The sequence below is a fragment of the Tiliqua scincoides genome, chromosome 4 (assembly GCF_035046505.1).
Source record: "Tiliqua scincoides isolate rTilSci1 chromosome 4, rTilSci1.hap2, whole genome shotgun sequence".
NCBI classification, from domain to species: Eukaryota; Metazoa; Chordata; class Lepidosauria; order Squamata; family Scincidae; genus Tiliqua; species Tiliqua scincoides.
Window position 1 is genome coordinate 10,419,688 of NC_089824.1, and position 12,283 is coordinate 10,431,970.

A 12,283-nucleotide genomic window follows, 5' to 3' on the forward strand; every position below is an offset into this window, starting at 1 on the left:
ACAAGGCAGTGGAGGTTTGGGATCAGAGTTTTCCAGAATAGCAAAAGGAGCAATGAAACTTGCAATCAAAGCACAAAGCCTCAGACTATACACTACAGTTTGAACAAATGTTTTCAAGGAATAGTCTGGTATGTACAGCTCATTAAACCATTTCTGTTCAACATTGCATATACGCAACAGGGCCAAATATGTACAACTGAGGCTGGGCAAAAATGGGTTAATCAAGGCTCCAGGTGAGTTTCCCTGGAGAGCTGGGATATCATCATAGAAAATGTCTCTTCCCAGTCACCACCCACCCACCATAATTTGAGATGGTAGAATGTCTGCAGAAGAGCTTAACCAACAGGCATGTTGACATAAGAGCAGGTGGTCCCTTACATACCTAATCCCCAAGTCATTTGGGTGCTGGGGCTGCATATGGATAATTGCAGAGATACATTCAATTTTGCACTAAAACCAGCAGCGCAGGAAACTGATGTTCTAATCATAATGTGTCCCAGTTTACAACAGTTACAATTTTTTTTTTTAATGGACTACATTCTGCTGACTCAGGAGAACAAATAGCACTCACCTCTCCATAGGTAAACACGCTGAAAGCTGGCAAAGGAACTTGCTGTTTCTTTTACGTCCTCAGATGCTGATGACAAAAGGAAAACCATGTTAATTTCCATTGTGCAAATGGCCAGCACAGTGACCACCGTCTACAGAATCCGTTTTTCATACTGGAGAGAGACACATATAAACTCATAGCCCAATACAACCCCCTTCATCCCAAAGGACAGAGTGTTGCCAACAGAATGTGTGCTGCATGCTGGGAGGGAATCAGATGGCCCAGGAGAGGTAAATAAACAGATCTACAGGGATGTAAGTTTTTTTTTTTAACACTATTTTTTGCTTACTTCCCGGTAGGCCACCTGGCCTCCACTGGGTCTCCTCAGACCTGCTCACCTATTTAGCTGGCATAAGTTCAATGAGCTTCAGGGAGCGTGTCAGGCCAGGAAAAGGAGGATAGGATCTTGGTGTGTGCTACTGCTGTTGAGATCCTCCCCTACCACCTCTTTTTCAGCCTTCTCCCACCATGATCCTCTCCTGAAGCACCCTGGGAGTATCTTACCTGATCCTGTGGGGTGACTGAGCCTTTCTGTTCAGATTGCACACATGCAAGGTCTCCAGCCAATTGCATTGGTGGCCCCGGCCACCGGTCCATCAGAGTGGCATTTGTGTCACTGGCCCAGAACTTAGAGCAGAAGATCACGAAAGGGTGGGTTACACTGTATTGTTTTCAAGTAATTATGGGGAATTGTACTACATAAGACTAGGAAATACATATGCACTAACAATAAAGAAGTATGATATTGAAAACTGGTGAACTTACTTCCTGTGAGGACTTGGCCTCCCAAATGGAATGTGTACTGCTTATTCTCCTCATTATAATTCACTTTTTGACATGCATCTCTTCTCCCACTCCTTGAGGTTCTTTCCCAGTCCTTAATGTTGCAGATTAGAACATCTGGGTAGCTCATGAGTCCGCATATGATACTACCTGGATGTAGCCAAGGAAAGAATTACAGCGTTTAAGTTCTATTTTCTTGTTGCATGATCTCATGTGGATGATTTTCATGATGAGGAGGAGGATGAGTTTGACACAGGCAGGTCAACCCCACAGAAAGGCTCCATTATAGACCTGGGCCAGCTGCTACTTGGATGCCTACAAAGGGGCCATAAAAGGACTTCCTACCTCTGCACGGAGAGTAAAGAGGCTGTCCTCGCCAATCCCAGCACAGGAGAATTTGGGCTAAGTGTTGGGAAAGAAACTGACACAATCCCAGGACTTTACAGTGTTCCACTCCAAAGAAACAAACAAAACACTTCCACCCCATCACACTCCACACCAGATATAGTCCCTTATCCTAAACATTAAAACAACCTTGCTATTCAATGGAAAAGTCAACTAGTTATGAATGCGGATGGGGGAGCCTCTCCCTTGCAGGGTCTACTCTAAACATTTTTACTCACCTCTAGGTTTCTGCAATAGGACTGGGCTGTAGAAGGGCTCTAGAAAGGGCTCTAGAAAGTGCTACCTTTCGAATATCAGGTGTGGAAAAAACTCAGTTCACGGAATGCAGCAGGGCCCCATATGATGATATCATCACTTGATAGCCATTTTGAAAGGAAAAGCTGCTGGCACAGGCGGCCAACAGCTTTTGAACCAAGTACATCCAATTAGCATGTTGAAATTTGGGGGAGGAGGAAAGATGCAGTTCAACTATTTTCCTGGTAATTACACCCTTCTTTGTAATCAGGAGACCCCTTGCATACTTACTCCTGCCAAAAAGATATGGCAGTCTGCTGATTGCCATTAATGACTGTAAATACAAAAGATAACAAGTTGTCCTAAGTGGAGATAAATCACACTGACTTAAAAACCTAATCCTTACATGGGATGACATCAACAAGAATGCATTTCTCTGTTCTCTGTTGCTTTCCTAAAATACAGTTCTTCAACTGGATCAATGCCTGGCTGAACTTCCTCCTCTACATCTGTAGTCTGAGCACTGAGTTACCTCCATCAAGTATGATCTGGCTCAAGATGAAGCCATCACAGCAAGCTTCTTGGCCACAAGCCTGGCGGCAGAAGAGATGAACATCGGTCAAAGATGTACCAGCTGCTGAGAAAATCACATTCCTGAACACGCCAGAAACAACATCCTGGAACTCAGTCTTCTCAAAGGTCTTGACTCCAGCTGTCGTGAGTTCTTGTCCTGGGAAGGAGGAGGAGAAGAACATCCCAATGGAGCACTGCAACATGAACTTCAGCATAGGGTGAGGTGACAAGTTGCCTCTTCAGGCTGTAGAGAGGACTAATCTCTGACCCAGATGTTCTCACTTGTCAGAATGCTGAAGCCATGGGTAAGTCAATGACAGAGAAATCAGGGACTGTGGGAAATCGGTGGGGAAAGACAATGCAATTCGGTGCCTCTCACATTAAATGCCTGTGTTCGGTCTGATTTTGAGGCACTTCCAGTTTTTGTCTGACACCTCCAGGGGATGTTCTGAGGCCCAGAGAGGCTGCGCATGGCCTCCCTCGGCCTCAGAAAGCTTCCCAGACATGAGTGGAACACGCTTCTGGTTATGTCCAGGAGGTCAGGTGGACCCTCCACCATGGGTTCGGAACCCACAGTGAGTCTAATACACAGGTTCCGAACCCACGGGCACAAAGGGCCCACTTGTAAGGTATTTGGAACATACCTTTTTTCAGGAAAACTCTCACTACATCCTTATCTTGGCTTCTCACTCTAATCAGGCAGCTGAGATGGGTAATACGAGTGGTGGCAGGGTTGTCCCAAGCACCCTGAACCTGAGAGAGAGAGAGAGAGAGAGAGAGAGAGAGAGAGAGAGAGAGAATATTGCTATTAATGGTCGCAAGTTAAATGCAGTCTATTGAATTGTCATTCTTCAATGCAATATAACTAACTTTAGTCAAGAAAGGTAAAGGTTTAATCAGTAAAGAACTAGTCAATCTGCACATAAGATTTATAGTGATCATCACTTATGCTCCACATTGCACATTGGTGCAAGAGCCAAGTTTTTGGTGTCCTCAGGAGGAACTGTGCTCTTCTCTACACATTTGGCCACACAGCCCACCCCTTCCGATTTGGTCAGGTTCATCAGTGGCCTCACATAGGACATGCACTGGGGGTACATCCGGGGCTTTACAGACAAAATATACAGGACTCATTTGTGGTTACTTGCCTTCCACAAAATACTCAAACTTTTGTTGACTAATTTCTTTTTAATTGGATGGCAATCCATCTTATTCCATCCTAAAAGAACTGTTAAGTCCAAAGTAGTGTTCCCAGAAGCCTGTGATAAGCTGGTCCTAAGGGTGGAAACTCCAAAAACCCTAGGAAGAAACTAATTCTTGTAATGCCTTCCACAGGATACAAGACTCCACATCATGGGGACAGACCTCATCTTGACAATCTTGATTAAAATTTAGTAGAGCCACTGGTGGATCAGATGGAAAGATTGAAAACCACATTGTTGTCAAAACTACCGGCCTTTGGGTCACTGATTGACCTATTCCCAATATAATCAAGGGCTGACCTCCAGATGCCTTTTTCTGTTCCACTGACACATTCACATGCAATGAACATAGAGAGGGTTAGCTCTATGATTTTGGGAGGGCATGAAACAAAAATGAAGATGAATTCATTGCTGCTGGTGGGATTCCTCTGGATATTGGCAGCTGGTGGCCATCATTTCAATATTCCATAAGTCTCTTGAGACTGATGCAACAACATCATGTGATGTCGCTCCCGGGGGACTGGATTAAAATTGATTAAAATGGCAGCCATCAGCTGATCAGAGGACCACCACCACACTTGCACTATCAGTGGTAAAAAGATGAGTGGAAGCATTTTGGTGGTAGCTTTCACACAGTGAAAGCCTTTGCCCCCAGTCCTAAAGGGAAAATTCTCCAAAGAGAACTATCAGTAAACCTGCCAGCTCTTGAAAATCCCAAAGATGGCCAATGTCTATCCAAATCCCATCCCTTTTCCCTCACCATCATTATCACCCCAAAGTAATTGTGTTTGGTTACCAGTCCAGAAGCAGAACAATTGTAGTTGCTTTCCTGGGCACTGTACAGCTCACACAGTGTTTCTGTTCCCACAGCTGACAATGTGAGATGTCCGCAAGACTCATCCTTCTCGCACTCTGAAAGCAAATAAGGCACAGGAAGCCCTGAGCATGTCTTAATATAAACACTTCACATAGGCATTGAAAATAAACATCCTTCCAATTCCCAGTTGAAATATCTCTGATAAAGCTGCCTCTTTTCAGAGCTGCTTCATTACAGAGGTCTTCACCCCAGGTAGACTGAGCCATTATAGCCAATGGGAGCAGTGTGTTCTAGGTAGGGCAAGGTCAATCAGCTCCCATTTCCTTCAATGGTGTCTCCTTTAGTGCTGTTTCATGCAGCACTTAGCTTGTGAGGAATGGACCTCTGGTGATGTCAAAGATATTCCTATACCACACTAAGGATGCTAAATGAAAGCACATTATTCTAGCAGCTCCTTACAGTCTTTGGTCCACCAATGTTGGCCAAAGTTCTTCAAGAAGAACTTCCAACAGAATAGGGAGGGAGGGTCAGGGAAAAAAATTGTCTGCCTTTTCAACCACCCTTTTGTTAGTCTGACCATGGAAAGACCCTAAGCATTGACCCTCTCCACTGAACTTGTGGGATGAGCACATACACTGTGGACAATAATGCATCTCCGGGTTTCCAGATTGCCTTTTACACAGAAGGCTGTCCTCTTTGGCAAAGAGGAAACCAAAAGCCCCTTGGTACCTGCAACGCACTGCTGGAGCACACTTCCAGGCTCTCCTCGGATGGTCTGCGATCCAACAATCTCTGTTGCCTCAGTTGTGAAGGAAAGTTTGGAAGGAGGAACACTCTCAAAACGTCTGAGAACTGAAATGATAAAATTTTCAGGACCGGTCATGTTTTATAATCATCCGTCAATTAAAAAAAACAACACCTGCAACTGGTGCAGTTTTCTCATTTTATCAAGAATGCTTCTGTGCTGCACGCTGGGCACAGGACCTGATCAACACATGCATAACAGTTGAGTATGAAGATATATGCCCAGACCCCTCTCAGCAGTTTTTTGGTCACCAACCCAACACTAGAGTGAGGACTCTAAAATCATGCTCCCTTGAAAACGTACAGAGATGGATCAATGCTATTCAAGGTGCCCAGGGCAGCCATAGGTGCTTGAAAGAAGGCATTTACATTATGTGTGATGCATTTTGCACACCCTCTGTCCTTGCTCCTGTCCTGGGATGACAAAAACAGGGGTGAGTTGAGAAGCACACAGCAGACAGCACTACCTGCCTCGTGGACTGTGTTCTGCTACTTTGTTAGCTTTCCATTCTGCCTGACAAAGTGACACTCGATATGACACTCAGGGATCTGCACCTCTTGGAGCCCCACATGCACTGTGGCTTGCAATGTTTTGCAGTTCCAAGCAGGTAGCAAAACCAGGAGTGTTATTGAGCTCTTAGCACATTGCTGAGCTCTGCTATCCTTGGTTGATGGTCAGTATTCAGTTTGGTGAATAACAATGTGTGTAGTCTATTTGATGCTGGTTCACTATTCTACCTACTCTGCAACTCGAGTGATGGAATTACACCTCCATTACTTGAACAAATTTTCCTGCACTATAGTCCTTTGAGTCACCTACTGCTTTAATCCTTTGAGACCTGACAGTAATGAACATAAGAACATAAGAACAGCCCCACTGGATCAGGCCATAGGCCCATCTAGTCCAGCTTCCTGTATCTCACAGCCGCCCACCAAATGCCCCAGGGAGCACACCAGATAACAAGAGACCTGCAAGGCTTCCTGGGAATTGTAGTTTAAGAACCTAAGAACAGCCCCACTGGGTCAGGCCATAGGCCCATCTAGTCCAGCTTCTTATATCTCACAGCGGCCCACCAAATGCCCCAGGGAGCACACCAGATAACAAGAAGACCTGCAAGGCCTCCTGGGAATTGTAGTTAAGAACAGCCCCACTGGATCAGGCCATAGGCCCATCTAGTCCAGCTTCCTGTATCTCACAGCGGCCCACCAAATGCCCCAGGGAGCACACAAGACAACAAGAAGACATGCAAGGCCTCCTGGGAATTGTAGTTAAGAACATAAGAACAGCCCCACTGGATCAGGCTGTAGCAGGATTTGGGCAGAAGTGCTTAGATGTTGCCTGACAGTGTCATTCTTGCTGATACTGCCAGGAAGCATAATGAATGATGCCGCTAGTTGCTGGCAGCCACATGGGCTTGCCAGTGACAAAGACACTGTCTACCAGTGTCAGGTAAGGCAGCAGTCAGAGCAGGTGGTGGGAGGAACAGTAGAGTTTCTGGACAGGAAGGGGAATGGGGGAAGGAGGCAGAATGGGGAAGGGGATGGGATCTGTGGCATAAGCATGCGACCAGATCCTCTCCATTGCTCTTAGAGCCCTTGGTTCTGCACCAACAAATTAGTTGGCACAGAACCAAGGAGACCCAAGGAAACCAAGGAACCATAGAACCAAGGAAAGCAGAGGCTTTCCCCAAGATAAGGGGGAAAAAGTTCTCTTATGCTGAGGAGACCTCCGCTACTGTCCCACCATAGGATAATAATAATAATAACAGGTATTTATATACCGCCTTTCTTGGTCTTTATTCAAGACTTTATTCAAGGCGGTTTACATAGGCAGGCTTTTATTTAAATCCCTTACTAAATAGGGATTTTTACAATTGAAAGAAGGTTCTTTCTTTCAAGAACCACTACATTCAGGTGTTTCATTCCGATCTGGCTTCACATTCTGGCCTCCATCCTCCCACGCTCAGAGCAGATGGAATAGCTCGGCTTCAGCTTGTCAGCTGCTTCAAGGTCGCACGGTGCCGGTGGCCTCGAACTGGTGACCCTTGTGGATGTTATCTTCAGGCAGACGGAGGCTCTACCCTCTAGACCAGACCTCCTGCTCTACCCTCTAGATGCACCTCCTTGGCACCAAGCATCAGTGGGGGGGGGGGAGGATTTAGTTTGGATTGGGGCTTTAGTCTTCTGCATGCACACCAGTTCCATTCCATATGGAACATATGTAGCTCAAAACAGCTGGTGCTACTGAGCCTGTGCCTGCATGAAAGTTCTGATGCACCCACCCGTAACTCGTGTCCATAACCTTGGGGAACCAATGTATCCCTGCCTGAAACCTCAGAGCTCTGCCCAGCAATTAGTCAATGGAGACAACACTGAGTAAGATGGATAAATGGTCCGACTCATTAGAAGGGGTTTTCCTCCTGTCATGTCCATCCGTGTGGCACATATCAGAGATTTGTGGTAAGATCCATCATAAGGACCGTGGAGCAATGTTAGCCTCTATACACAACCACAAAATAAAAGTCAGAGATCAACCCTTAAAACGATTATTTGTTCTCGCAAAGCAAAACCAGCCTGCGCTAATCAGAAACAAATGCTTGTTGTCAGCTCTGCAGGTGCCTTTGATCAAACCATCGTTTCAGCTTGGCAAAGGGACATGGGGCTGAGCCAGGAATCGGAGAGAAAGAAATATCCCCACATCTTAGGGCAGCCAGAAAGAGGGTTGCAAGAGGCAATTGGAATACAGTGGTGATCACCACCATCTGTATCAATCATGTGCAGTGAACTCTGGACCTGGGGAGGCAATAACACACACTCCCGCTCCCTTGACCCTTAAGCTCAGTCTCTGAAACACACACCATCTCTTCCCCCACCGCCTGGGAATTTGTTTCTTAAACTCACTTCTTCTTCTCCCACTGGGAGCTAGGGAGAGCTCAGCAGTACAAGCCCACTGAGGCAACTGATAAACTGCCTCTCCTGGAGCTTTTGAGAGCAGGTCATTTGTGCAGGCTCCCTGCTTTTTTGTGGATTTTTTTTTTAAACTGAAGCAACTCTTCCTGCTGCCTCCCCAGAGCTTTCTGATGTAGGGGTCCTGCTATTTTTTGTTTAGAAACCAGCCACCCTGCTTTTTTATTAAGTGGAAGACACATAAGAACATAAGAACAGCCCCACTGGATCAGGCCATAGGCCCATCTAGTACAGCTTCCTGTATCACACAGTGGCCCACCAAATGTCCCAGGGAGCACACAAGATAACAAGAGACCTCATTCCGGCACCCTCCCTTGCATCTGGCATTCTGACATAGCCCATTTCTAAAATCAGGTGGTTGCACATACACATCATGGCTTGTAACCCATAATGGATTTTTCCTCCAGAAACTTGTCCAATCCCCTTTTAAAGGCATCCAGGCCAGATGCCATCACCACATCCTGTGGCAAGGAGTTCGACAGACCAACCACACATTGACACCCATGATTATAGCCTAACCTGCTGGAGGCAACTCTTCCTTCTGCCTCCCCAGAGACTGATGACACAAGATTAGGTGAGGCTCTCTACCTACCCTGACTGCATATCACTGACCTATACAGCATTTTAAATTTGCAAAGAATCTTATCATTCTTGTTGTGCTTTACAACCACCCAGCCAGGGAAGCTCCAAAACATCAGCCTTATAAGCAAAGGGGATGTATATCAGGGTATGATCCAAGTTCAAAAAAAAAGGTTCAGGACAGGCAAGGAAAGATCCAGGCAAGGAAAGAGCAAACATACGGAAAGACCAGAAACGGGTAAGTGGGCCTGGCTTGCATTGGACCACACAGGAAATAAACCAAGCAGTTTTACAAAAAACAAGACAAGAGGCTTGGCTTATTTCAGATCCAACTTCATCTTCTACACCCCCAATCTCCTCCTCCTGCCTCTTTTAGGCAAAACTCACTTGTCTGGGTTTGGGGCAGCCACCACTGAAAGAGGGAATGAGAGAGATCCTAACTCTTCCTCCCCTTTCTCTGGCACACTGCACATGTTATTTGGGAAATTTGGAGTTAATAGCCCTTGGGAAGACTACATTACCCAAGAGTGAAGGGAAGGAAGAAAAGATTGGATTTCTTCACCACAGCATCCTGTATCCCTGGAGAACACAGATACCCACTTCTGAATAATCTGAGCTGGTGGTGATAATAATTTCAGTGGTGACTGCCAGGCTGGCTGAATCCATCCTGCAGCTCATTCATGGATGCAACTGTTTGTATTGTCCTTGCCCAGCCTGCTCACCTAAGCACTGGGAGTCCGTAAGAGGGCCACTGGTTTCCGTCCAGTCCAATATTTCCCCACTCTTATCAACACAGAATGATCTCTCGGTGGTTGGATCTTCGTAGGAGGGTCTATACCGGCCATTGCGATCACACTGTACACCTTGTTCATTCATTTGGCAGTCAGTAAAACCTATTACATGAAAACCACAAGGAAAAACCTTGAATGGCACCTGAAAGCATACTTGATGCAGATGATGAAGCACAGATGATGATATACTATGATATATAATAACTGTTAATAATATACCTTGTGCCCGCCAGTCAATAATTGTGGAGCCGCATTCTTTACTAGCTGAGGTTTCCAAACAGTCTGGGAGGGCAGCCCCACATAGAGTACATTACAATAATCCAAGTGAGATGTGCCAATACTGAGTATAACTATGGTAAGTTCCAATTGGCCAGGAAAGGACACAACTGGTGCACCAGCCTAATTGGGCAAATGCTTGCCAGATCACAGCTGACACCTGGGCAACCAGGTGCAAAGTCAGGTCCAATATTATTCCTAAGCTGCAAATCTGCTCTTTGAAGGGAACTTCTACCTTGACCAGAATATAAAGACAATCCATCCTTTGGGTCACAGGTCTTCCCTCTCAACAGTGTACAAGTTCCATATATTACATGCAAAGAGCTTCTTACAAGGGCAAACATTCAAAAATATCACACACAACCTGCAAATTAACTTAATACAGTCCAGAATCCAATGGCTTCATTTTTTTGGAACTTGTAAAACCATGAGCATTCTAAAAAAAGGACCTGTCTGTCTCTATCTAAGCTATCCACTCTTCAGTTTGCAGCAGAAGATACAGAGTACCATTTTTTCAGAACCCTTACACTGCTCCGCTCTGAACGCGCCGGTGGAGACAGTCGTTTTCTCAGAAGGACATTGGATGCAAGAGAGGCTTCCTGCCTGGTCTTGATAGAATCCGGCAGGACACGGAATGCAAAGGCCATTCTGGAAGAAGGCACCTGGAGGACAGGCGACTGCAAAGGGGGAAAAACTGCCATGTATTAGTGGGACTGAGCGAAAACAGGAAGGAAGCACACTTTTTGGAAAAATAATTGCCCTCTGCAAAAATCACCCATTTCAGGGGAAGAGTGGAACTGGGAGTGAAACTGTTCTCCCAGTCACACCGACTGAGGCTGGAGCATTTGGAAATGAGAAGAAACCAAGGCACTCTTTAAGCCCAGTTCTCATAGTCTTTTCCACACGTTCAGTCAATACACAGAGGGGAGCGGGATTGCGCTGGCTAGGTCCCACCCTGATCAGTGCAAATCCACAGGCCCAAATCTGACTGGCTCCATAATATTAAGATGCCCTCACACTGACTACATCCAGTAGCCAGAAAAGAGGAGGCTCTTTTTGGAGCAAAAACAAAAAACAACTGCCCCAAAGCAGCTGCTGAAAAGCAAAATGGTGCATAAAGAAAAGGTATTTGGGAGTCTTCTGAAGATTTTGAACACTTCCCTCCCCTCCTCCCCCCCAAAAAAAATCCTTTTCTCACACCAAAAATGTTCATGGACAAAAGTTGACTCAGCCCTACTTTATGTCTCCACTTAATTCAATTCCATTCACCAAATATGTGAACTGGATTTGTTTTCCTTTTAGATCTCTTTCATATGTTAATGAGTGGAGGGGGGAAAACAAACACAAAGCCGCTATGAGGTCATTTCCAGATGGAAGGGATTTAAATGTCTACCTGGCAAGACATTCTCACTTTATACGTGCATTCCGTGCCGCAAAACCTTGAGGACTGAATGTTCTGAAGGCAACATTGATGCCCAGAGTTGACAAAGGGGCAGGCAGTGGAAGGCAGTGGTGTAGCTAGAGGGGGTGCAAAGCCCTAAGTTTTACAAGGCACCTCACCGCAGCATGCAAGCGGCCCCTCCCCCTCCCCTTCAGAGCTATTCCGGGTGGTGGGAGCAAAACGGAGGCATATACCCAGAAGGCCTTCCTGGAATGCTCCAGAAGGCGTACGCCTCCATTCTACTCCCACCCCTGGGAATGGCTCCTAAGGGGAGGGGGACAGGCCTCTTGAATGCCACAGTGAGGTGCCTTGCAAAACTTAGCGCTTTGCACCCCCTCTAGCTACACCACTGGTAGAAGGGTCCCGTCTCAACTTACATTTATTTTTCACATTTTTATACCACCCTTCCTCCAAATTGCTCGGGGCAATTTACACAGCCGCTCCTCCCCTCCTTTTTGTCCTCACAACAACCCTGTGAGATAGGTCAGGGTGAGAGAAAGCGACTGGCCCAAGGTCACCCAGGAAGCTGTGTGGCTGAGGGGGGATTCGAACCTGGATCATCCAGGTCTAAGTCCACTTCCCAAACAACTACACCAGCCTGGCTCTCACTTACATGCAGGGCAAAGCATACCGCCCATAACATTATCCTAAGGAAGACTTGGAGTTTTCCACCATGTTGATACAAATAGGGGAAGCAGGCTGCAAAGAGCCTGCAGCAAATCTTGAACTCAAGCCCTGAGGGATATTGGACAGGGGCTGAACCTACACCACTGCTCAGCCCTGCATGAGTGAGAAAACTGC

The 12,283-nt window shown here is 46.2% G+C and overlaps 1 protein-coding gene across 1 annotated transcript in view; it reads right to left on the bottom strand.

Moving 5' to 3' along the window:
* TG (thyroglobulin) overlaps nt 1-12,283 on the bottom strand; it is a 165,601-nt gene that overhangs the window by 112,771 nt on the left and 40,547 nt on the right. The window contains exons 21-28 of the mRNA XM_066623268.1: nt 10,569-10,718; nt 9,697-9,867; nt 5,354-5,476; nt 4,604-4,719; nt 3,250-3,358; nt 2,565-2,762; nt 1,376-1,543; nt 572-637 (exon numbers count right to left, since the gene is read on the bottom strand). Of these exons, the coding sequence (XP_066479365.1) occupies nt 572-637; nt 1,376-1,543; nt 2,565-2,762; nt 3,250-3,358; nt 4,604-4,719; nt 5,354-5,476; nt 9,697-9,867; nt 10,569-10,718 (1,101 nt within the window). The remainder of the gene's footprint in view (nt 1-571; nt 638-1,375; nt 1,544-2,564; nt 2,763-3,249; nt 3,359-4,603; nt 4,720-5,353; nt 5,477-9,696; nt 9,868-10,568; nt 10,719-12,283) is intronic.